The sequence below is a fragment of the Musa acuminata genome, chromosome BXJ3-10, assembly GCF_036884655.1.
Source record: "Musa acuminata AAA Group cultivar baxijiao chromosome BXJ3-10, Cavendish_Baxijiao_AAA, whole genome shotgun sequence".
Lineage (NCBI taxonomy): Eukaryota > Viridiplantae > Streptophyta > Magnoliopsida > Zingiberales > Musaceae > Musa > Musa acuminata.
Genome location: NC_088358.1, coordinates 33,419,236 through 33,446,052, shown reverse-complemented (window position 1 = coordinate 33,446,052; position 26,817 = coordinate 33,419,236). Strand labels below are relative to the sequence as shown.

The window sequence follows — 26,817 nt, the reverse complement described above, 5'->3', positions numbered from 1 at the left end:
ACTGACGGCTGTAGAAATCGCCTGGGTCTTCGATCGGGCTTCAAAGCGGCGGTGGGCGAACGACCAGAAAAGGAAACAAAGAACACCAAATCGGGGTTAAAGAAAATTCTAATTCCAGACTTCCTCGAAGCGTTGTTACGAGATCGGATCCGTCGATCGATCGAGGAGGGAGGGAGGAAGAGGGGAAGCCCACCGCCCGGGTTCGCATTAATTGATTGGACTCCAAGGGAGGAATTAGTATCCGGTCAAGGGGCTTCGATTCGGAAGCTGCTCGATTCCTCCCCGTTCGCTCGAATTCGTCCCGCTCCACAGATCTTGGATCGGTAGTCGGGGGGTTTTTGATCAAGCAGACCTTCGGGCCTCCTGCTTTCCCCCTTTAATCGCCGCTGCTCGCGGAGTTCGTCCAGCTGCTGCTGCCCCGCGACACACGACGACCGGTGATCGCCGTCCCCGCCTGAGACTCCTTGCTCCTACTCCCTCGTAGGTCAGTTGGGTTTGATTGTTCGTATTAGTTTGTTGATTGAGCTTCATTTTGATCGATGCTGGGGTAGCTAGGGTTTGGGCCAGCGACATGATTGTGTAGTTAATGTCTCTTTGTTGTCTTATTTTGACGGAGAAAAGAGATATTTTGATAAGCCCAGAGATTTTCTGTCATCTTTCATCGTCCGGAAACCTATGATGTCTGTCTTGCTTGCTGCATATGCGTCTGGTCCTCGCGGCAGAGCCAATGCCGTCGGGATTCAATTCTTAAATTAGGGCTTGTTGATTCGTAATTGCTGTTGGTCTTGGTGTCAAAACTCATTCCCTTGTGTTGCGGTTGGTTGTAAAGTTGAAGGGATTATGATCGTAATCCTTGTGTTGGCGTGAGCTCTGAATGCGCCAAAGACGCTTCAGAACTAGAAAGACCTGTGGTGTTTATTATTTAGTCGATTTATTGCTTTTTTGGTTGCGTGTATGTTTTTGAAGCTAAACAACTTGCCTTTTAGCATCCCTTCACTTTGTTTAGTGCATGATCCATGCTGAAATTGGTCATCATGCAGATCAGTTATCAGGAGCTTGATGGCCTGAGCAAAAATGTCTCTAGCAGCCTTCTTTTTTTATCAAACATTGGGAATATTGCATCTTCAGCTAAAAGCCCGTGCTCTTTCGTCCTGTTTAATGGTTGTGTTATGATTGGAACTTGGGTGTTGACATCCAAAAGGGAGGAAAATGAATGCTCATGCTCATTTGACTGGTCAAATCTCCAGTCAGATGTCTACCCAATCAAGCACACAAGTGTCAGGTCCTTCCCAGCAGATTGGAAATTTTATGGCATCCCAGATGCAGGGTCTTGGATCGGGACCCATGGATTCTGAACTTCAGAATGGTCGTGCTACCATGCAGCAGAAAATGTGAGTATTCACTTTGCAACTTAATTATTATGTCTTAAGTTCTCTCTGTCAACTTTGACCTTGCATACTCAGTCATGGTCATCCAATTGTGTTGGTGGCTCAAGGTGATGGATGAAGCCTAGACTAATCCATTTTTTGGCGATGGATTTAGAAGAAAGCACTGACTATTATTCCTCAATGCCTTGTTGTGATATTAGGTTATATTTCTTAAGCAGTGACATTCTAACTTAAGACCAGCCAGTCTTAGCTCAGCTGCTGGTATCCCTTGCCTTGGTTCAAGGTCTTGGGTATTTAAGAACCCATATATTCAATGTTTATCCTGCTATACGCATGTTTTATCTGCTTCAATCCAAGTTTTACATGTTGTGTCTGCTGCAGTAATCTGCTCATCTGCTGTTATCTGCTTCCATCCAAGATTAGAAGCCAATATGGCAAGGTGGCAAGTTGCTAAAACAGGGCCATCGAAAGTAAAATGCTGCCGTTATATTGTAATTAGTGTGGGAATCTCCATAGTTGCCTATATCAATTCAGCATTTTATCTTACCTTTTTATCACCATCATGATCTTATGAAACTGCTGAATCGTGTGTGTGAGCAACATCTTTGGGATCTCAACCACTGAAAAAAAGGGAAAAAGTAAAGAAAAATGAGGGGTGGATGTTGTTTTTATTTTTCTTTGGGAGGGAAGAGAGGAAGAGGGGGTGGGGTGGGGTTGCAAACTGGTACCTTTTTGGTGTCTGACCTAGGTAATTGGCATTAAGTTGGAAGTCTGCTAGTTACAGACCTGTACATTGTCATGATCTTCTAGTGTCAACATATGTGCTATTACTGTAAGATAAATCTCGCTGCCCAGTTGACTTTGTTTCTTGTTCATGCCAATTCCATAATACATTCATATGATAGGATTTTATTATTCATAAGTAGGCATCTGTCTCTTTACATGTTGAATGGCACCATATATTTGTTGCTACATCATACTCACAAAAATCCAAGTAACAATTTGCATGTCATGAACTTTGTAGCAATAAATATATCTAATATTTAATTATAACTAGAAACTGACCTTAGAATCTTATTACTGACTGCTGTAGTTTTTGTTGGTTTCTTGTGATATTACATTGTTATTGATTTATCGTCGATGGTTAATGTAAGAGTCGTGTTACTTGAGACAGAAGCTTCATTTCCATGAATGTTATACTAATTAGTGTAGGAACACTTTCACAAATTGTGCAGACAAGGATGCTATTGATATGCTTTCATAATCAAAACTTTGCATGCATGCATGCATGGATTTGGCTTTGTCTCTCTTGTGAATGTATGCCTTTGTTTGTTTCTCTTTCGTAACTTTTATTTTTAAGGACTTCTATTGGACATGTAATTCCAATTGATGAGATGACGTCCCAATTGTACCTTTAGAAATATAGAATTTCACCACTAGGACAAAACAACAAATATTTTTTCTACTTGTACATTTTGTCCTGGTACACCTTTGTTTCTGGAATCTGCACTTTTCTGTAAAAGTGGTATTTGTGCATTATGTGATTGTCCATACCTTACAGTCTGTGATATGTACTTTAAGTGGTGTTGGTCCTTATGTTGGCAATATTTACATCAAAGTGAAGTGACTAGGGAATAGATTATCATGAAACACAGAAACCTAGTTCTTTATAAGATAACCTAGCATCATATTCTAGTGTATTTATGGCACTAAGGATATTTCCTAATAGTTGTAGGCTTCATTCACTTTGCAAGCTGAAAATGTATGTCCTTATTTTCTTTATTTTCTCTTTTGTCAGTACTGGAAATATGTAACATTTTCTAAGCATTAACATTTGTGCTTCTTGATTTGTTGTGAAAATTTTAATTGCTTGGATGTTTCAGCTACAATATTCTTCAAAGAAAAAATCAAGCGTATTCTGAAGAGTGGGTACGTAGAGTACCAGAGCTTGTTAGGCGTTTGGAAGATCGTATTTTCAGGGAAGCTGCTACAAGGGTAACTACTTTTTACCAATGTTTCTTTTCATTTATGTGAGAACTCTTTTATTCAAATGTTTCATCCTTTATCTTATTTCGATTTAAGTCCAGGGAATTATAGTTTGCTTAAAGTGCTACCGTGAAACTTCAATTCTGGAGTTCTCGTTATGATAAAACACAGTTTTTTGATATAATTGGCTGTTTCTATTCCTCTACTGAAATTTTCACAGTCCATCTAATGCATATGTGTTCCTGTGATCAGGAAGTTTATTTGAATTTAGCTTTGGATCCAGTTGATCATCGTTTGTGCTCCATAATAAAGAATGTTCTCAACAACAGTCGACCCTTGTCACATCATATTACACCTTCCTCTGCTGTTAGCACAATGATTCCAACTCCTGGTATTTCAAATAATGGCAGCACCAATACTGCAGTTTCAGTTCAACTAGAGAACCCTACAGTTACTGCCAGGAATACTGCTGTTGCACCTCAAACTAAAGCAAACATGGCAAACTTACTATCAACTGCAAATGGTCCACCTGATGCTGGAAACAATACCTCCCTCAATGCCTCCGATGGTAAATTTTGGGCATAGTTAGTCTTTGTTTAATATTTAAGGTTTACTGCTGTGGATTGATTGTATGTTTGTTGTAGGAACAGTTTGTAATGGTTACCAGCACCAGTCGGCCAATTTTGGTCTTGGTTCAGGTGGAAGTAATATAATGTCCTCAGTGGCTTCAACCAGCATACCGAGACAATTTAGTCAGATGATACCAACTCCTGGACTTAATAGTCAACAGGCAGCATCTGCAAATTCTGAGTGTTCAAATGGAACTGGATTTTCTAGCACTGAGACTCCTGTGGCTCCACAGTCACTCCAACAAAAGAAATATGCTGTGAGTCAAAACAGCCATATATTCAATAGTCTTGGTGCTCAAATTAATGCTGGAATGAGGTCCAATGTTCTGCACAAGGGTTCCCCTTATGGGTTCTCACATGCACTTGCAAATGGTGCATTGGGATTAATTGGAAACACCATGCAACTAAGTGGGTCTGCAGCATCTGAGGGTGTCCTGACTCCGAATCCTTATGTTAGTTCTCCAAAGCCTTTGCAGCAACATCATCAACCAAGGATGCCAAGTAATCTTTCCTGCTTTAAGCATAAATTAAGATGTTCATGAATATTTTCTTCTCTAATTTTCTGTTCATGTAGTTGATTCCAGTTCACAGATGGTGTTTTTAAGTGGAATATCTTTGTTCGTAGCTTCATACAAATTCACGTTGTCTATCATTAATTTCTAAGTTTTCTATTTGTAACAAACTTAAGAGGATTTAACTTTGTTTTTCTACAGCATCATTATCACAGCAAATATTACCTGTGGTTGATGATGGTAATACAGTGAGAACTACTGATATAACACATTCTGAGACCTTTCATGGACCTGATTCATCCAGCTTATCTGCTATGAATAACATGAATTCTGTTAATTTGCATCACAAGTTAAGAGCAAATGCAGGGTTGCTAAACTACAATGCAAGTTTCAAGTCAACACAACTTCCTCTGAATATAATACCTCAGTTGCTTGATCATTCAGAGAAAATGAATTACCAGTCATCTCAGTCTACGAGGGAACAACTACTGCAATCACAACAGCACATGCAGCAATCGACACAGCAGCCCAATCAAACTTATGCACAGTTTGTTCAGAATCAGCATCTGCTGCCACAGAGACAGCAGCAAAACCAACAAATTGCACTAATGAATGATTCTTTGAGAAAGTCTTCAGCGACTTCACATTTTGGTGAGCAGCTAGTTCCTTCTCATTCTAATGTAACTTGTTCTGAGCCTTTGATTCAGTCAGCAGCTCGACATGTCCAACCTCCAGACTTACAGACTCAATACCAGCAGAATGCTTCTGCCGAAGGTCACGCTAAAAGTGCTCAATTTCTTGGCCATTTGCCCAGCCCTCGAGATTTTCATGTCTCGGTTTCAGAGGGTTCACTGCAATTGTTGCATCCGCACCTGCAGTCTGATGGATTTTCGGAGAACATTGGTCACATATCCAGTGAATTGCAAGAAGATGAACTTCTGCAATTTCAATGGCATCCGCAACCACTAAAGCAAGCACAGATGCCAGAAAAACAATCATGCCAACAACTCCAGGAGGAGCTTAACCAAAGAATAGCAGGGCAAGATGACACTCAGCAACCTAATGTTTCTGCTAGAGAAGTAGATTCTGGACGTGAAGACTCTATAAAGCAACAAGACTATTTGAAACAGATAAGGTGGCTGTTGTTTCTGCATCATGCCCACAGGTGTCCATCAAGAAAGGGACTATGTAGAGAATCCAACTGCTTGAAAGCTCAGGAGTTAATTATGCATATGGATGCCTGCAACAGTGAGCAATGTAGGTTTCCACGCTGTTCCCAATCTAGGAAACTTGTCAGGCATATCCGTAATTGCAAAGTGGCTGATTGTCCAGTGTGCATTCCAGTACGTGATCATATAGCAGCAAATTATAAGGCACATGCTCGTGCTCTGTCAGACACTAGTGTGGTTACTGAAATAAAAACAGATTCTGATGGAATGAGAACAGATACAATTCCTACTGAAGATTCTGGGGACAGGCAGCCTGCATCCAAGCGCATGAAGGTTCAACATATATCTCCTTTTCTTCCTAAGGTTGAAGCTTCTGTGGTCTGTCTGCCTTCAGGGAACCAGCACTGTGATTTCCAGGAGACAGAGGCTTTAGAATGCAAACACAGAACTGTGATGATATCTGCTAATTCTGAGGTTGTTTTGAAGATGGATGAACCTACTGGCTCTGGTCATGAACAAGTACCAGTTTTTGGCAGTGATATCAGTGAAAATAAGAACTTGCCAACCTGTGAAAAAGATCCCAGTGTTTCCAATTCTGTCAACTCTCATGTCAAACAAGAAAATATGGTGGTTGATAAAATGCTGGATCAGTCTACCATAGAAATCAAGCAAGATCCAGGTAACCAAACAACAGATCAAATAACTGGAAATAAATCAGGGAAGCCAAAGATAAAAGGTGTTTCATTGATTGAACTGTTCACTCCGGAACAGATTACGGAGCATATAATGGGTTTGAGGCAATGGGTTGGTCAGGTTAGGTTCTTGACATGCTTAAGATTTTTTTTTTGTGCTTGACATGCTTAAGATTTTTTTTTTGTGTTCCTTCTTCAAATTTTAACTGAAAGACTTTTGAAATTATCAAAACCTACAAAGCATATATATTATATTCCCATTTTTTTTGGGTCCCCTTATGGTAATGACAAGCTTATGTTCTCTTTTATTGTAACTGATTATTGATCTAGATAACTATTCATCCTTTTTTCTTCACTTTTTGTTACTAACCTTATTTTAGTTAACAAGGTTATTTCTACCTGATGTGCCAGCCTTATCACTATGTGATGCTTTAGTAAGGAGCTGCTCTATCTTTGTATTGCTACTGAAATGCCTTAGATCTTCTGAACATTCTGTTCACAATTCCTGGGCTAACAGGGTTTTGATGTGTGTGATATAGTTCACTATCTCAAATAACCTTTTAATTGTCAGTTCAGAAATTGAAGAGGTTGGGCTTAGTGGCTTATATAAAAAACCCGGCCTAGAAGTTCTCTGCCCTGGTCTGGGGAGGCTCAATGTATACAGTCTTACTTTTGCAAGTAGAGAGGTTCATGGCTTGAATCTTGGGCACCCAATGTATTAGTCTTTCATCAAAGTTATTAATATATGATATAATTTATGTTTTCACTAGTCAATCTTTAGATGTGTTTTCTTGTTGGATTATAAGTGCATCTTGAGTGCTTTAAAGATCTTTCATGGCAACTCCATCAAACATCATCTGACATTCAGTTTTCTTAGGTTCCTTAAAAATTTATTCCTGAAGTATCTTGTATATGTTGGATTTGTTATCAAAAGGTGAATGGTTAATTTTGGAATCACTGACTAATAAATTTAAACTTGTTCTTTTTACTTTGAGGCACTTGCATTCTCCCACTCCTTTATTATCTTGGCAAATTTCATCACTTTTGGATCATTTGTTGCACAAGCCAATTCCAACTTATTACAGTGCATATGCTTGAACTGTAGTCGGACAAAGCTCACAACTCTCATCTTTGATAGATGCAGATGTTTTATATGAATCAAGGATTTTAGTTTCATGACATGGGGATTTGCCAATACCATTCTGGAACAATATAATTCTGAAATTGACACAGGCCAATTGACCCAAGCATGTGCCCAAACTAATACCTTTAGAGCAGTGCTATCAAAGGCATTAGGAGCTAAAAAGTGTCAATATTTTAAAATGCCCGAGGCCCTAGGTGCTTGCTTAAGCGAAGCAAGATACTTGTCAAAATAAAAATTATAGAGAATATAATTAAGGATTAAAAATTAACATTAATACTATTCGTAAATTGTTATTAATAAGAATTAACATTATTATTAACAGAACTAACACTCCGGGTGGGTGGTGGAGAGTAAGGGAGGGGGTTGAGAGCAGGGGAATGGGTCTGAAAGTGGAGGAATGGGGGTTGAGGCCGTGCCCCCTCCAACAGTGGGAGGGGGCACGGCTAACGACTTCACAGTAGAGAGGGAGAGAGAGGGTTGCACCACCGGATATTGGGAGAGAGAAGAGGGAGCTGCACCATGAGAAGAGAGAGGCGAGACGGGGGTTGCACTGTTGGAAGAGAGAAGAGCGGGTTTGCACCATTGAGAGAGACGGAGAGAGCGGGAAGAGAGGGGGGGGTTGTGCTGCTGGAAGAGAAAGAGAGGGGGCTACACTGTCAGCTTAGAGAGAGATCGAGAAGGGGGATGCATCTGCAGGAGAGATAGAGAAAAGAGAGGGGGGCTGCACCATCGAGAGAGACCGAGAATATAGGGGAGGGGTTTTTCTTCGCCAGGAGAGAGAGAGAGAGAGAGAGAGAGAGAGAGAGAGAGAGGAACCTGCATTGATGAGAAAGAGAAGAGAGGAGGGTTGCACCGTAGCGAAAGAAAGAAAGAAGAATAGGGTGCTACGTTGGAAGAGAGACAGAGCGAAGGTGGTGAGGGGGGAGACATCTTAGAGAGAGGGAGGTACTGCTGGTTGAAGGGGAGGCATCGCCATGTGTTGTCATCCGCAAGATGGGAGGCATCGCCATGCTATCATTCGCAAGAGAGGGGAGGCATTGTTGTTCTGGGGGAGGGGAGCTACTTGTGCGCGAATGTCGATTGTGAGTCACTGGTTACTTTGCATGCAACAAGGCGGAGAGGGATGAGAATTAGGGTTCGTTAGACACCGGGGGAGGTGTTTTTATATTTTTATTAAAAGATTTGATCAAACCAAGTGGCTTGAACCAAAATATTATAAAATCTTTTAATGATTTGATCAAACCAATTGACTCAAGCTAGGATCTGATCAAATCTGGGAATTTGATTAGCTGCGCCAGGCAACCAAGGCACTCACCAATGTTATATTGAGGCGCTCAAGCCTTGCCTCGTTCGGGCGCCTAGGTGGGCACATGAGTGCCTATTAGCATCCCTGTTTTCTGGTGCAGTATGTGTCACTCTGGTGACATGTACTACATCAGTTCTTGAGGTATTATAACTATTCTGTACGAAATACTCCGATGAAAGCACTAGAAAAAAATATTCATATAGGATCAAGATACTTGCACCAGCCTTCAGTATGTCAATTTTTTTTACCATAAATATGGAAATATGACAGTGGCTGAACTTGATAATAGTGACCATACGTTAATAGGTCATCTGGTAAGCCCATTAATGATACTTTATTATTCTTGTGCAAAGAATGACTGATGTATTTTTCTCATGTATTTGGTGATTATGCATGTCATTCATATTTTGGTTCTATAGTCATTTTAGACAAGTCAGTAGATTGTGTGCAACCTGCAGATCCAACTGATATTTAAAGTCTGTTAACATAATTGAAAGGCATTTTGTCTACACATGAAATAATGTTTATTTAAATATCAGGTTGTAATATACATGATAACTTTTTCAAGTGACTTCTATACAGGCTGTATTTCAAACTAAAATTATATTTTTACTAAGTATAAAAAAGAATCGTGTCAAAATTCTTGATGAAACTGTAGAGTGGCAGCTAGTTCTTTTTAGCATTTTTTCAATAGAATTCAGGTTTCACAAGGATGCTTCTAATGTTTTTTGTGTCTGTAATGTTTTTTATCAACATTATATAAGCTGATGTAGTATATAATACCATATTTCTAACTATTGTCCAATTTCGGTTCCCCTTATTTTTCTATCTTCATCCAGTTTTTAGATTCAAAAATTTCTACAAATGAAGAAAAGAAAATGAAAGGAAAAGATGATATAAGAATGCAGACTTTTACAACCAAAATAAGGGTTTCTAAAAGGTTAGGGAAGTTCTGTGGCGAGGTTACTGCTTATCCATCTTTTTGCACATCATAACTAGCCATTTAAAGGTGTAATTCCTTTGTGTTTCTGAAATTGTCCATATGCCACATTGTCACGGACAAACTTCTAAACAAGGTGTTTGATGTAATGCTTATGTATGTCCGTGTCTTTTGGCATGTTCATGCCTTGTACAGAATGTAAAGGGGCGGCCGAAGGCTTAATAGTCCCATTTTAGTTGGGTTGGTGGCCTCTTTAGGCTTGTAAATAAAGGTTGTGTCATGTGGACACGCTCGAGAGCTTTTCGGTCTGTAATGGACCATTTTACCCTTTGTTGTGCCACTGTTCAGAGCTTGTAAAGTCTGTTTGTAATTTGCTTTGTCTATGAAGTGTTTTTTCGGACATGTTTGCTTGTGGATCCCGTTTGAGGCGTTCTCTTTAACCCGTTCTCTCTTTTGTTGGTCCTAAGGGACAATGGGAGGCTTCGGGGAGGCTGACCTTTGCGGACGGACGCGCAAGGGTGCCGCACGACTTAGGCAAAACCAGCTAAGTCCGTGTCATATGGTATCAGAGCGGGACAAGCACTCATAGAAACACTTGACATGCAAACGTGGGGGACCTAGCGGGGCTGCGTGAGGGCAGTCAGCACATGCGCGACCGTTTGAGGGAAAACGGGCATGGAGATGTAGGGAAAAGAGTCGCTCAGAGGAGCGGGCATCTGAGATTGGCATTCAGAGGAATGGCCAACCCTTCGCGCAAGAGGCACCACGAGAACAGGCAAGCTTAGAAGAATCTGGAGCGCACAAAGGTTGGGATGGCTGAGTTTGAGCTACGGCTCAACGTTGACAACTTTACTTGATGGTGCTCAAGGCAAGCGAGGCGCTTGGCAAAAGGACGAGACCATGCAAAGTGGAATGAGTTGCTCAGCGACCGAAAGAGTTGTGCAAAGCTCACAGAGGTGAGGGGAATTGCTAACTCGAAGAATTCGGTACTCATGCATGGGCTTGTATGTGGACGATGGATTGTTCGTGGCCATCCCAAGGCGACCGAGACTCGGCGCCATGGAGCATTGAAACTTTCTCTTCGGCATGCGAAGGATACGTCCGGAGGAGGTTGAAGTGTGCAACGAGTTCAGCATGTTGCTAGGCCTGGAGGGGTGCAGCGGTGGTTGTATTGACGTGGAGGCGCAATCTAGCAAGTGCGTTTGCAAGAGGCAGAACAATGCACAGTTTGTTCAGCAGATCGGAGTAGTCCAAGGGGATGGTGGTCTCCGAAACGAAGAGAGATGTTGCTCAAATGGGATAGTTATCCAGGAGGGATAAGTCCCGGCTCTCCAGAGGGAGAATCATGTGCGACGGACTGCACATGTTGAGGAGGAGTACCTCAACAAAACAACAACTCCACGAAGCTCGATGGACTGAGCAAGCGGCGAGGAGTCGTCGCATGATCTCGCTTGAGAGAATGCATTGGTGGATGCATTGCGAGATCAAGTGGGGGAGCGACCCAAAGCAACTTAAATGAAGGCACACTTGGAGTCGATGTGGAGATCGGACTCAAGGGAGGGCTGACCCGTGGAATGGTGGGCACGAGGGCCACCATCGACTCAATGCAAAAACGAGGAGCGGAGCAACTTGGGTGTAACTTGGTGAAGTACCCAAGCCGCATGAAGGGAGCCAGCAGAGAAGTTGGAACATGGAGCAGACGCACAGTGCTTTCCTTAGACAGAGGTCAAAGACATGAACTCTTGCAGAGGCAAGAGTAGGATCATGTTGTTCCATGGGTCCTTCATTCTGACGGAGCGGACTCATCTTGCATGGTGCCAAAGACGAAGGGAGCTTCTAGGCACATGCACCTTATCTCGGAGGAGCATTTGATGGAGGAACTAAGGCGACTCAATTTGCGGAGGCGAAGTTGGGTTCAGAAGGCCTTAGCACGGGGCAAGAGGACGCAGAGGCGGGTACTCTTGAAGAATATGCCACAGTGTTGCCATTCAAGTTGCCATGAAGGAAGCAGTGCGCAGCGGAGATTGTGCTGGTAGGGGCAGAGGCCCAGGATCCAGGCAATGGTGCACAATTTACAGCGAAGTCGGTGGACTTCGGGAGCTTCTAGGCGACGGACTGTCCTAGAGCGGTGCTTCATCTAGGTGTGACCCAAGAGTGGGTGGATGAAGGTCGATTGCCAAAGGAGCGAACAAAATCGAAGGTGGAGGAGACCCTGCGATGTATTGGCAGAGGCCACACATGGAGGGTTCACAATTCGAGTTTATTCCACAAGGATCAGAATGCAATGGAGATGTCACCAGGAGGCGACATGGTGCAGCGGATCGTGGTGGAATAGTTCGTGGCAATGCGACACACACGACACAGTCCCGGGAGGGACTAGATCATATGGAGGTATGATCGGGAGCTACTGGGAGCTCCGCTTTGGTGAACAACACGACGGCAAGAAGGGCTATGGATTCAAGGAGTGAAGGCCATGGTACCGCAGAGGCGGGTCTTCCGGGCGTGCACCGAATTTTGCATCGGATGAAAACCTTGGTCATCAGCATATGGGGGCTGGGTTCCACCAAGGGAAAAGTTCGAATGCAAGTACCAGTGAGTCCCATGAGAGGGACTTGATCATGCAGAGGTATGATCGAAGCAGCTGGAGAGTTGGACTGCTCCAGAGCTCATATTCGCTTAAGGGAGCCCGACAAGTCAGAGGACAAGGTCGAGTAAGCGAACGTTGCTACCAAGGAAGCTAAGGAGAACAGAATCGGTGCAAACCCTACAATGTGATGGCAGAGGCCATACATGGGAGTTGTAGTCTGTATTTCCATCGACCAAACAGACTGCTTGGAGAACACAGAGGTGTTGAAGCAGGAGGTCGAAAGGGGCGAGGAAGCGACGACAAGTCCAGAGGGACTTAGCTACCCAAAATCAAGCAATCAGTGAGAATGGAGGTGGACTCAGAGGAGTGTCACGAAGGCATATCTACTGATTGTGAAGAAAAGGGATGTAGATGCGAGGCGACGGATAGTAGGGCCATGGGCATGGCAGCGCCATGGTACCGCAGAGGCGGGACTTCCGTCAAAGTCATTGATCCCTTGCTCTCACGGAGGGAGAGCGCTTGGTCGTGAAAGGGGCCGAGGAGGTGGAGCATGCAGAGGCAATCTCCAAGTACCGAGACAAGGCTGAAGGGCAGAGGCCAAGAAACTTCGTAAGACCGGTGTCAACAAGTTTCTCATCAAGATAGCCGTAAGTGAAGGACTTCGGGTCATGCAAGAGTGCACGACCAAGGAACGAAGCAGGCAGTACGTGGTGCTGTACCTTTGCTACTCAGTGGAGTAGGCAGCAGGGTTGATGGAGAAGACGGTACAATCCCAGAGGCGACCTCATCTATCAGAGAATTACTCCAAGTTGGGGTGAAAACTTCCTGCATTCCAGAAGTTCAATGGCATTGAGAAGGTGAATCACAGTAGCTAACTCAACGCAAGGAGTGCAAACACTTCAAGTGCTTCAGAAGTGTGAGCAAAGAGCAGGCGAAGGCCAGTAACCAGCTCGATGCAAGAAGTACAACCTCGAGGAGGCGGGCGAAGTCAAGTAACCTTTGCCTTCTCAACTCTTAAGAGAATGGGCGAAACCGAGTACCCCAGTTCTCTTATCTATCTAGCAGAGGAGCTCTGCACAAGTTCAAAAGACCCTTCGAAGATAATGGAAGACAATAGTTGTCAAATCCTCACCAACGGTGATCAGTGCTACTGAGAGTAGATTGTCCGCTTCATTTCCCAACGAAATGCCAATCGAAAGCGGAAGTGATGCGAACCTACTTGGATGTGACAACTAACTGAAAGAAGAGTCAATGAGCAGATTTTGTGGAGGAAGGACCCAAAACTTCAGAAGTTTGCGAGGCGATGCTCGTTAAAGCTCCAACAAGCATCCACCCAGTTCAAGCAGCATGTGGAAATTTTGAGAGACTGGCGCAGTAAGGATGGTCTTTTTCCTTCATTTGGGGGATCCGTAAGAATCAACAATGATCAACACAACTCAGCCAACCCCACACCAGAGTCAAGAGTCATTGGTGAGTTGAAGCAGCATGGCGGATCAAAGGTTCGACTACTCAGAAACAGCAGCGGAGAGCAGCTGGGAGCCAGGAGGCGCATTGCAGCTAAAGCAGAAGATTGAAGACTCAGCAAAGGCGAAGAGTTGCAGTGTTCACAAAGGCTTCGACGAGGACGTCGAAGGGATAAGTGGGGGAGAATGTCACGGACAAACTTCTAAACAAGGTGTTTGATGTAATGCTTATGTATGTCCGTGTCTTTTGGCATGTTCATGCCTTGTACAGAATGTAAAGGGGCGGCCGAAGGCTTAATAGTCCCATTTTAGTTGGGTTGGTGGCCTCTTTAGGCTTGTAAATAAAGGTTGTGTCATGTGGACACGCTCGAGAGCTTTTCGGTCTGTAATGGACCATTTTACCCTTTGTTGTGCCACTGTTCAGAGCTTGTAAAGTCTGTTTGTAATTTGCTTTGTCTATGAAGTGTTTTTCGGACATGTTTGCTTGTGGATCCCGTTTGAGGCGTTCTCTTTAACCCGTTCTCTCTTTTGTTGGTCCTAAGGGACAATGGGAGGCTTCGGGGAGGCTGACCTTTGCGGACGGACGCGCAAGGGTGCCGCACGACTTAGGCAAAACCAGCTAAGTCCGTGTCAACATGGCATTTGTATTGGATAATTCATTTCCTGGGGATTATGTATGTAAGGTTGAGTCAGCCTGACTTAAATGATAATTCATTTATTGGAGTAGAGAATTGCAATCATTATGGAACTAATGTGGTTGAAATCAGAAGTTTAACAGTACTTCCTAAACTTCCTGTTTCATCACTCACTGTCTAAATTGTGATCCCTTCCCAATCTCTCATTCTCCACTTTTCTACATTTTATGGCTGTCTTATGGAAGTTCTTGCAGGCATAAATACAAAGGTATTCTGGTCAATGCTTATAGAAATTGCTAGTTGAGCAACTTCCATGCGGATTATAGTTAACCACATCTGGAATTGTTAGCACTATTTCAATCAGACAAATAATCAGTATTGTCTTTTTATGTTTTTACAGAGCAAGGCTAAAGCTGAGAAGAATCAAGCAAGGGAACGTTCGATGACTGAAAACTCATGCCAGCTTTGTGCAGTGGAAAAGCTAACTTTTGAACCCCCTCCAATATATTGTTCTCCATGTGGTGCCCGAATAAAACGAAATGCATTCTATTATACAATTGGAAGCAGTGAAACCCGTCATTACTTCTGTATCCCATGCTATAATGAGGCTCGAGGTGAAACTATAGAAGCTGAAGGATCTACATTTTTAAAGACAAAGCTTGAAAAGAAAAGAAATGATGAGGAAACTGAAGAATGGGTGTGTTTCTTCTTTGTGTTATCTTGATTTCTCTTTTTTTCTTTTGAGTTTTAGAGCCTATTGTGCATAATGCTCAAACATATGCCATCCACATTCTATTTCAGTGGGTGCAATGTGATAAATGTGAAGTTTGGCAACATCAAGTATGTGCTCTTTTTAATGGTCGAAGAAATGATGGAGAAGCAGAATTCACTTGCCCTAATTGTTGTGTTAAGGAGATAGAAAGAGGTGAGCGCAAGCCTTTGCCTCAGAGTGCTGTTCTTGGTGCAAAAGATTTGCCAAAAACTATTCTCAGTGATCACATAGAACGACGACTTTTTAGACGGCTTAAGCAAGAGAGGCAAGAGAGATCCAGGCATCTCGGGAAAAATTTTGATGAGGTGAGTGAGATATTTGTTTTGCATTTCCGTTTCAATTCTACAAATTTCTGTTTGATCTAAACTTCTGAGGAGCATGAAAGATATATATTCAAGGAACTACAACTGAAAACTTCGTTAATACTTATGCCGGTGTTCAACTTATAAATGGTCCAAAGTAACAACCTCCATTTATTTAGACTTCTGTGGCATTATTAATTGATAAATTTGTTTGTAGCAGTTGAGTTACATTTGGCCAGTGGCCAGGTTCCTTTTCTCTTCTGTTACGATTGCATCTTTTCTTCTATTAATCCTTCCTTTATTTCTGATGGGATTTCAATGTTTAATGTCAGATATAATTGGCAGATATAGCTCATGTCCTATTTTCCAGGTAGATAAAGCAAGTAATTACTCTGATTGAACCTTAAGATATTCTGGACCTGTAGTTCAACATTTCAGAGACCATCTATTATAAGTCTGCTTTTTTGTGTTAAAGCTTCTGGTGAAGCCATCATATTCTATCATGATAAGTCTGATTTCTGATATCCATACCATGTTCTTTCTTTGCCTACTGTCCATCCACAGACAAACCACTACTCTATAATAGTTTCTTTTTTACACATGCAATGCACATTGGCTAAAATCTTCACTGGAATTTTCATTTGTTCCTGTCATACATTATATATGAGCAGAATAAAAGGTCAGCAGTGTGACCGGAGTGTTTTTTGGTTTACCTTTTACCTTGTTAAACTCTTTGCTAATCAACTTGACAAGGCATGAATTAGGAATCTAGATAAAATGATGATATCTTATTTTATTTAGACTTAAATCAGAGTTATATCTGATATATACTAGTAAAAACTAAGTCTATCTAAACTATCAACTGGTTATGTAAAATAAAATCAACACCAAGACATTAGATAACACTTGTCAAAGAACATTGAAAAGACACTCCAAATATAATCATATATGGAAGGCCTAACTAACTGGTGTTTGAACAAGGACCCATCCTAGACCTAAGCTATGCATGCCCATCCTACAAATACTGTCCACAGGACTGCATAGTCTAGGGGGTTTAACTCATGCAAACGTACCCATGTATGCTGAAAATATTGTTTCCATCAGAACCCATTAAATAGTCTTACCATGGACCAAGACCCAATCAATATTATCTGGTGTTGCAGACTCTGTTGGTCTTATTAAGTCTTTTGTACCCATTTCTTAAATCTGAAAATATTGACAGTTTGACTTGTTGACATGCCAAGCTATTAACTATGAAGAGAGCTGCCTCCAGTTTGACACTAATCCTTGGCCTACATGTTTCTGGATCAATTGGCTAATCTTTGAGTTTTATTTCACCTTTTTTGTCAGATACAGAAATCATGATTTTCCTTCCCTTATATAACTGAGTATTTTCAGGTGTCACATTTGAGTGATTCATGAGCTACTTCATACAAGCATATATCATTATATTTCTGTAGGTTCAGTTTTTTACAACGAGGATGATGGATTTCCTAAATATGCTCATGGTTTTAGTGTTTATTTGAACTAAATATTACCCATGTTAGGAGAGTTTTTCCCAGATGATTTACTCTTATCCTAAGATCTAAGAGCAAATTTAGTATTTGGTTCTTGGAAAAAAAGGATTTAAATATTGGTCCAATACTAGTTTTGGTAGTTTATCAGTCTGGTATACTGCTGGTGTTTAGGGCAGGACAGCAATATAAAATAATTCAAAATTCAAAATGAACTGATATGTGCTGCTATTGAGCTATATGTTTTAATATGGTACCTAATCAGACTGGTAAACATGAGTTGATTATGGGTTCTATTGGCTTTTAAAACTTTGATATGAACTTCTCGTTTTTAGCCTTGTCATTATGTTTCATGTACATTCCTGTTAAGTGATAAGAAAGAAATTCTTTTCGTGCTTTCCTCTCCTTTTAATATTGTTTTTTTCTCTTACTGAAGATGGTTAATTCTTATTCATTGTAGTTGAAAATTCTAAATTATTACTTCTTTTCCATATTTCAGGTACCAGGGGCTGAAGGGCTTGTAGTCAGAGTAGTATCATCTGTTGACAAAAAATTGGAAGTAAAGCAGCGGTTTCTAGAGATATTTCAGGAGGAAAATTACCCTAAAGAGTTTCCTTACAAGTCCAAGGTACAAAAGTTTCATACTTGATAAGCCACTGAAATTTATGCTTCTTGTTGTCCTATGCTGAAGAAAAAGTTTCACCATACATCATAAAATATATCAAAAGGTAGCTCAAGTCTATGATGAAATTGGTGTATTTAACCTAAAATATGCTTTTTCCAGGCTGTATTGTTGTTTCAGAAGATAGAAGGGGTAGAAGTATGCCTATTTGGGATGTATGTTCAAGAATTTGGTTCTGAATGCTCTTTCCCCAACCAGCGGCGTGTCTATCTCTCATATTTAGATTCTGTAAAGTACTTCAGGCCTGAGATCAAAACAGTGACTGGGGAAGCTTTACGTACTTTTGTTTATCATGAAATTCTGGTACTTTGACCTTATTATCTTTCTATCTTTTATGTTCTAAATATTATTCAGAATAATTTGTTTCAGTCCTTTATTGATGATCACACGCTTTTTCTACAAAAACAATAATGGCATGAAATACTTCAGGTCTTCTTTGTTTCAACCTATGAGCGATAACTTGTTTTTATTTATATGTTTCAGATTGGATATCTTGAATATTGCAAGAAACGGGGGTTCACCAGCTGTTATATTTGGGCCTGTCCTCCTTTGAGGGGCGAAGACTACATACTGTATTGCCATCCTGAAATTCAGAAGACCCCAAAATCTGACAAACTCAGGGAGTGGTAAAGCTTGAAGGCTTTCATGTCGTTTCTTTTTCCCTTTCGCTATTGTTATTGGTTGCATTTGCATTATTTGTTTTTCACCTTTACCAGGTACTTAACTATGCTTCGAAAAGCTGCCAAGGAGAATATTGTTGTTGACCTGACTAACTTATATGATCATTTCTTTATAACTATGGGGGAGTGCAAGGCTAAAGTAACTGCAGCTCGTTTGCCCTACTTCGATGGAGATTATTGGCCTGGTGCAGCTGAGGATATGATTTACCAGCTTCGCCAAGAGGAAGATGGTAAAAAACAACTGAAGAGGGGAAAAACCAAAATGACTATTACAAAAAGAGCTTTAAAAGCTGCCGGTCAAACTGATCTTTCCGGAAATGCCTCTAAGGATGCTTTGTTGATGCAAAAGGTATTTTTCTTCTACTCAGGCCTTCCATCATTTCGTAACTGAGGATTTCATGTTCATATCATCGTCTTACGATCATCTTATAAAATCCTGGTTGGGTTTTCGATCATGAATCTTGCTTGTTTCTTATTTACATAATTATTTTCAGAATTTTCTGTTGAAGTTATCATGTCCAGTAATCTAAATATTATTCTGCATTTTTTTTCTTCTTACACAGCTTGGTGAAACCATCTGCCCTATGAAGGAAGATTTTATTATGGTCCATTTGCAGCATGCTTGCACACATTGTTGCATACTTATGGTATCCGGAACGCGATGGGTTTGCAACCAGTGCAAAAACTTTCAACTTTGTGATAAGTAAGTATTATTCTCCAAGGCTGCACTTTTATATTTTTGGACTAATTAATATATCATCAAAACAAAAGGAGAAAAAAAAGCATAAAGTGATTGCCTTACTTCATAGAGGTAGTAGCAATTTATGAAATATAGGTGATAATAGGGGGTTTCACATAAATTCTCCTATGTCTAATATGGATTAGCAATCTCCATATTAGTTACTGCAAGTACTGTATGACTGTTATGGTCATCTGTTGCCGGTTGGTATGCTAACATCATGAATGCCATTTTATACTAAAATTTTCAATTGAAAACATAAAATGCTTGACAAATTGGAATTTTGTTACAGAACTATTGAATCTTTCTATGAATGGCACTTTTCAATGCTAGTATTGAATCTTTATTCATGTTCTTTTCCTCAATACATGTGTAGGGTTTTTTCTTCTTTCTGGCAACATAAGGGGCAGTGTTTATGAGGGCTCTTGTTACTTTTTTTTACTTCATGTCTCATCTCTTGAATCATTGGCTAATTTTTAAATCTCTACAGGAAAGAAAAGGTTGAGTCAACAGGTAAACAAATGAGTTAAACAGCACCTAAACAGTTATAGGAATTGTGTTCTTGCAACTGTTATACTATTTATTGAATAATCTGGTTCTAATTAGAAAATGATACTCATCTTCTTGGTACTTATTCTAGAGTTGATTGCTTGTTAGTCATGATCATTTCATTTCCTTGGAAAGAGAATTATACTTTCCTCTTCTGTCCTTCACCTAATAGCTTATGATAGGCTAGCAGTTTTGAAAATTATAGATTTGAAATTAAGTTAATCTATCAAACATCATTATGCCTAATTAATGCTCCTAATTTTGTATGGTGTTGCTGTTCCTTAAAATAAGGTCTGTGGTTATCTTTTAGAAGCCATTTTACTGCCATTAGGCTTTTCATCCAGACCTAACGACACTTACGGTTGTATCATATTTTCAGTGACTCTTAATATGCTCGTGGTTGAGTTGGTAATCCTTCAATTTGTAATCTGATTGATACTTTCAAACTGCTGGAGACTTCAAAATTGACCTAAATAACTTATATCCTCTCAGTAGCGTGCAGCCAAGTGCATGAGGCTCCTGCACCAGTATGAGGCCTAGGGATGTAAAAGTCTGCCTGTCCTTCTAAAGTTCTTTTGCTGCCCTCGTCTTCTCTTAAAAGCAACCTCTTTTGAAGTGAATTTCTTAGCTCTTGTAATTAATGCCTCTTTATATTCTCATTCAGATAGTTTGCTGTTGATAGTCCAACATTGAATCAGACTCTACCAAACTGTTGGAAATTACAAAATTAGCTAAATGAGTTATTTCCTTCCAGGTGGGATGTTATGTGAACTAGGTTTCTGCCAATCTGGGATCCGGGTAGGATAAGATCTGCATCATCAAGTTTTCAGGTTCCATTAGCTATTGGAAGATTTATGTTACCATTAGAGAACAATGGAGACTAATAGCTTCCAAGTGAAAATTATTTAATTCAATTTACTTTGGGACTACAGATAGCTTGGTTTAGATTGTCTGAAATTCCATTGTACAGAGGTAGTTAAAGAATGCCTATCTTGAGTACGGGTTAAGACTGATTTTGTACTACAAACTACAAAGTCTTGCCAAATACTTCCATTTTTTGTTGGTGTTAAAGAGGATTGTACATATTGGCTTGTGATTCTCTTTTGAGTTATATGTGTGCGATAGATATCATGGCCAGTGGATGCAGTGAGAAAAGTTAGAAAGGAGATTTTTGTTTGCCACCCTTTCCCTAAGAAAGAGCCTTATCTGGAACACCATGAGGACATTTTAGAATTTATTTCTATGAAGACTGTTAAGCAGGGCAGAAAAAAGTTGTATGCATTGTTCAAAGAAGTTAGTTGTTCAAGTTTCCTTGGCCCAGTATCTTTTTCTTTTCCTCTATTGATTTTCACTTGCTTAATATACCATTCTCTACGTGTTGCTTCTGGGTTTTGTTCCAATGCTTGGAAAATAATCATTCATATAGTCAGTTATTGGTGGATACTTTATGGTGTAATGAGTAATGAGATCTCATACATCACATAATCTTTTCAACCTTGAGAATGGTATTGAAGGTCCATATGATTTTTTTTTACTATTGATAAAGGATATATGATTTCGTAATAGCATGAGAAGAAACTGTTTCATTTGCTGAAGAAAGGATAAAAGAAAATGAAAAAAGAAATTGAGAAAATGAAGTCTATTTAGCAAGCAGTTTTTTACATTAATGTGAGTATAATTTTACAAAATTAGAGTGGTTAAAACAAATGATACTCATAAAATTTAATGGTATCAGATTGAAGTTTTTCAGCCATTACTTTGAACTATTTTATTAGTAGTCTCCCCATAGTGGTAACAAGTTGCTCTGAATGAACTTGTTATGGATTGAAGTTGCTCGTTCATATGTAGTTCTAAAAAAGGAGCTGAAAATATTGGAGTCTGGAATTGATTTGTTTCTATTGGCTTGTAGGTGTCATGAAGCAGAACAAAGTGTTGATGAAAGGGATAGGCATCCTACTAATAGCAGGGAAAAGCATATGCTATATCCAGTAAGTTATCCTAACAAAATTCATTCTGAGTGATTTCAAAATATTATCTTCTTATGGTTGTGTGTGCATTTCCATAAAAATATATATGCTTGTGGATGAGTTTGCATGATTGTGTTTTTTTGTTTATTTTACCACAGACTTTGATTGCTAACGCATGTACCCTGTAGGTTGAAAATAATGATGTCCCTCATGATACAAAGGACAAAGATGATATCCTAGAAAGTGAATTTTTTGACACCAGGCAGGCATTTCTGAGTCTTTGTCAGGGAAATCATTATCAATATGATACTCTACGTCGTGCCAAGCATTCATCGATGATGGTCTTATACCACCTCCATAATCCTACTGCCCCTGCATTTGTAACCACATGCAATGTCTGCCATCATGATATTGAAGCTGGTCAGGGCTGGCGTTGTGAAACTTGTCCTGATTTTGATGTGTGCAATGCTTGTTATCAGAAAGGTGGTATTGATCATCCTCATATGTTGACCAATCATCCATCAACAGCTGATCGTGATGCACAAAATAAAGAAGCTCGGGCAAAACGAGTCTTACAGGTAACTTCGTTGATTAAAAATCTGTACCTGATTTAGGTGTTGACTCCTCAAGCATGTTATCATGTTTAATTCATAGTCATTGTTATGCTCTTATTTCTTTTTCTTTTGGAGATGAATTTTTTCAGACATTATTTTATTATGTTGCTTTTTTAGAACAGTTTTGTGGCAGAATTCAGAGCCTGAATTAGTTTTTTTTGTTGATAAAAGATTTAGTTATATACTAAGTCTGATAATGTGCAAATTTGCATGATGAGGAATTGCCATTAGTTTTAGTTGCATTATTGCTTCTTTTATATACTCTGGCAGAAGTGCATATGCAACATAACTTATGCTACTTAAGAATTATAGGCTGCATATTCTTTTATGTAAATCATAAGAACTAATGAAACTCTATCCTTTAAAGACATTCAAATGGAAAGCAATTATTAGACAATAATATTACAATTGTTGGCCTAAATCTTGCAGATCACTAGTCACCAGTGGAAAATCTAATCTGGAACTAATTTACCTAATGTAGCTTGTTTTTATAATTAGGCGAGTTGTGTCTATAATTCTCTAATGCCAAGTTTTTTTTTCCTTTTAAATATGTTGATAAAAAATTCATTTGTCTGAATATATTAGATCTAAATATGACCAGCTTATCCCTGTTAGGAACAGAACAGAATAAGAATTCTTATTATTTCTATGCAACTGCAACATAACATCATCCACAATGAGGAAAGAGTTTGTCGATGCACCTGAAAATAATTGTGAGAAATAAATTGTTAAATAAACTCACAATGCCAATTGAGACATGGCTCTTCCTGTGAGATTCTTTCAAAGGAGCTTTTCATGGTAAAAATTATTTTTAAACATGTACAAATCCATTTACGATACTCCTGTGTTAATAAATGAGTCATGTCTTAACAAAAAAAGGTCTTTGATTCAGTGTGGTTGCAAGGAGGTTTTTGGTATATATATATATATATATATATATATATGTATTTACCTGCACACTGTAAACAAAATGTGTGAAAAAAATTTATTTCATTATAATGAATCATACATATGCAGTTGCACAACTTCTCAGGTAATGTAGGACTCATAAGTAGTCTATTTTGCCATCCTAATTTTGGTTCATCCTCGGAACTCAAAAGCCATCAATGCATTAGCTTGCCTATTTGACACTGCACTTGTAAAAGAAATTAGCCTAGGAATTAAGAGATCATGTTTGTGTCGCTATTTAAGTAGTTTAATCTGCCATAAATAGCACGATCAAACAGAGTTGTAAATAAGCATTGATGGGCCCCACAAATGTTCCTTGCTTTCTGTATATTCATTCATTGGAGAAATTATATAATTTGTAATATCTTTTAGGAGCATTCTGAGCACTTGTTAGATTCTTTCATCATCATTACAGACCTTTAATTTAGTATATAATACTATAATTGTATCCATGTGCGATATTCATATACATAATTTCATGATCCAATATTTGCACATTAGTAACCACATTTTGTGTACGCGCATGTACAAATAGACTTTGTTTCTGAAAGAGGTAGTTTCTTTCATATTTGTTTCTAAAGACATCACGATCCACATATCTGCTTCCCTTTATAAGTTATGATTACCCTGTAATAAAAATCAGATCATGTTGGCAAGGTATTTTCTTGGAATCTAAAGGCCACTTGTACTATTAATGTTGGCCAAATTCTTAGCAAAGTTAGTGGTCTGTTAGTTGCTGCTTTAACTTGTTCGCTAGTCTGGGTCGATAGTTTTTTTTCCATATATTTTGCTTCTAGTGATGCTAATGTTGTTGGTGCATCATGTGATATGCTTATCAGGGTCTGCAGTACCGAATTGTACCGCCTGATACGGGCGGTACGTACTGGTCCGACCAGTTGCCGGTACGCGGACCGTTTGTTACCGGTCCGAGTGCACTGTAGCACTGTAACAATCTACTGTAGCACTGTAGCAGTACTATAGTACTCGGCACACCTGGGTGTATCGCTCGGTGTACCGTACCATACCGGTACCGAGCCCAGGTCAAAATACTGGTACAGTATGGTATTGCGAACCTTGATGCTTATAATTCCTTATATTAACCCAAAAAAAAAATCTTGCAATTTTTTAAAAGCTAAATTTTAGGTTCTCAGGTGTTGGTGCAAAAGATTATGAACAAAATAAAATATCACTTAAAATGCAATTGATTTTGCTGCTTTGACATCAAATCTTTTGGTATAATATTAGATCTAACACTGGGCTTAAACTATTTATTAAGTTCTCTGTTGTTTTGTTCAAGTCTAAAATGTTTTGCACTATTCGGCAAATATAATTTTTCGCTATTATGTGCTCACTCAATTTCTTATATTCTGCAGCTTCGGAAAATGCTAGATCTATTGGTCCATGCTTCACAGTGTCGCTCTCCTCAGTGCCAGTATCCTAACTGCCGTAAAGTTAAAGGCCTTTTCCGCCATGGTATACAATGCAGGACGCGTGCATCAGGAGGATGTGTTCTGTGTAAGAAGATATGGTATCTCCTCCAAATACATTCCCGTGCTTGTAAAGAATCAGAGTGCAGTGTACCACGATGCAGGTGTTTTGTTTACTCCGTAAATGTTGTGCTTATTGATTTCTTTATGATTGTTTTGCCATATTGCCATAAATGGCGGATTAACCTTGTTTGGTTTTTTGTTTGTCCAGAGATCTGAAAGAACACTTGAGGAGATTGCAGCAGCAATCTGATTCCCGGCGGAGGGCTGCAGTGATGGAGATGATGAGACAGCGTGCTGCTGAGGTTGCTGCAGATACCGGATAACAAACCAAACCGTGACAATGTTATTTATTAGCCAAGGGAAAAAAACAGGAGATTGTACCCTCCATGCCACAAGTGCACGCCATTCAAGTACGCAGCCAGTGGTCGTTAGCAGATCCTTATAAGGCTTCTTCTACAAATCAATGGTTGGACATGCAATGGAACATGAACGTCCGACTTCCACATGGTGTCGATAACCAAATCCCGCTGACCTGCTGAGTTATCCATCGATACGAACCAGCTGGAGGTGGTGGTTCTCTTTGTCATGCAGTGGTTCATCATCCATGGATGGTGGTTGTATCATCTATGTTATGTAATTCATCAATTCTTAGTTTCCTAATCAGTTTTATTTCCCTTTTTTATTTGTGTTCCAACTTGGAAGGGTTAGGGAGGAATGGGGTTGGACCGGCTATTGCGCTTGTTTAGCCCTTGTCCATTTTGTAGAATATGTTTATTGCTACGTGACACACTTCAAATAAGTAGGAAGCTCTCTGTCCTCTCTTTTACAGTGTTGTCCAGAAAAATTCATGCACTGTCATTCATTCATTCATTCATATATATATATATATATATATATATATATATATATATATATATATATATATATATATATATATATTCTCTCACTTGTGGATGCACATTCAAAGGTGAAACAGTAAATAAAGAGACGTACTGCGAGATTGCATGTCCGAAAGTTCACCCACTTTTAATCGGTGTGATTCTGACTATATTCGATGTGGATGTGGTGGCAATAGGTCATCAGTTTCATCAATTGTCACAATCTAACCCCGATGGAATAATTAAATTATTAATTTTATCGAATTTAATTATTAGCTTAAAAAAATTGAAGTCAAAAGAAAGTATTAGTACATCAGAACTTGCATGTGGAAATATTACATATTTACATCACCTCTTATTAGAAGCACAGCACAATCGAGCATCGCCTTGTGAAACGCCGCTTCTCCTCCATCAGGTGCCTCCTCTACTCCACCAACATCACTCCCTCCCCTGTCAGGCATCACTCAGCCAGGAGACGCCTTTCATCCAATTACACGTCACTTCCCTGCTACTGGACATCACTCCCCTCCATTTGCACATCCTCATCTTTCTCCACATCTCGCACGATCATACTAGAGACGTAGAACTGTGAAAGCTCTCACGAACACCCCATTTGACGAGGATTACTGAGAAACACCTCTGACGGTCTCCTTTGTGTTTTAGTTTTTGCTTTCATAGAGAGTAAGGGAGTGATATCCATTGACGTTAATAGTTGGTCGCACGTCATTCATGTCGCATACTGATCCTCCGCATTTGCTTCTTCTTACAGAGAGAGAAATCAGCTGCCTCAAATGATTGTACTTGCGATCGACATTCATCAAGCTTAAAGATCCTTTGCATTTGCTTCTTTCTTAAAAGAAATCGCTTGCCTCAAATTTACATGTTGTGATCATCGTGGCTGCAGTATTATTTATATGTTTCGACTGGGATGCGGTCGTGGCTGACGTAGAGAGAAACGAGGTCAAAGCCATCTCTGGCTAGAGAATTCGAAACTTTATCCGATATATTTTTACACCTAGTTAGTGATGATGTACTAGACGAGGTCGATGCCTTTGCCAAATGTTAGCATTCTAAGCCTTATTCAATATATTTTACCAAACCAACTAGAAAAAATTCTTGTGGAATCAGTGCCAGCAAAAAATGTCTCCTGTACATATTTCATCAACTAGAAAAAATTCAGAACTGGTAGGTACTTCCAATAATATCAAAATGCCACTGTCAATAACCTTTT

General features: G+C 39.8%; 1 protein-coding gene across 2 annotated transcripts; it reads left to right on the top strand.

Annotated features, from left to right (window-relative positions):
* On the top strand, window positions 1–25,534 carry LOC135651811 (probable histone acetyltransferase HAC-like 1). Of its 2 annotated transcripts, none has more exons than XM_065172257.1 (17): window positions 1–484; window positions 1,041–1,391; window positions 3,272–3,383; window positions 3,627–3,942; window positions 4,025–4,504; window positions 4,717–6,497; window positions 14,852–15,148; window positions 15,253–15,528; window positions 17,539–17,667; window positions 17,824–18,024; window positions 18,205–18,347; window positions 18,438–18,750; window positions 18,965–19,104; window positions 21,599–21,677; window positions 21,845–22,234; window positions 24,592–24,809; window positions 24,917–25,534. In XM_065172257.1, the coding sequence occupies exons 2-17, from the start codon at window positions 1,210–1,212 to the stop codon at window positions 25,029–25,031; spliced, it is 5,172 nt and encodes a 1,723-aa protein (XP_065028329.1). In that variant the 5' UTR covers window positions 1–484; window positions 1,041–1,209; the 3' UTR covers window positions 25,032–25,534. The 2 variants fall into 2 exon arrangements, with proteins under 2 accessions (XP_065028329.1, XP_065028328.1); XM_065172256.1 differs by having other exon boundaries at window positions 4,019–4,504.
* The last annotated feature ends 1,283 nt before the right edge of the window (window positions 25,535–26,817 follow it).

Coding starts and splice junctions, on each gene's coding strand:
- LOC135651811 (XM_065172256.1), top strand. CDS start 1,210: ATGAATGCTCATGCTCATTTGACTGGTCAAATCTCCAGTCAGATGTCT. Junction 6,498..14,851: donor TGAGGCAATGGGTTGGTCAG/GTTAGGTTCTTG, acceptor ATGTTTTTACAG/AGCAAGGCTAAAGCTGAGAA. Junction 19,105..21,598: donor AACTTTCAACTTTGTGATAA/GTAAGTATTATT, acceptor ATTGGCTTGTAG/GTGTCATGAAGCAGAACAAA.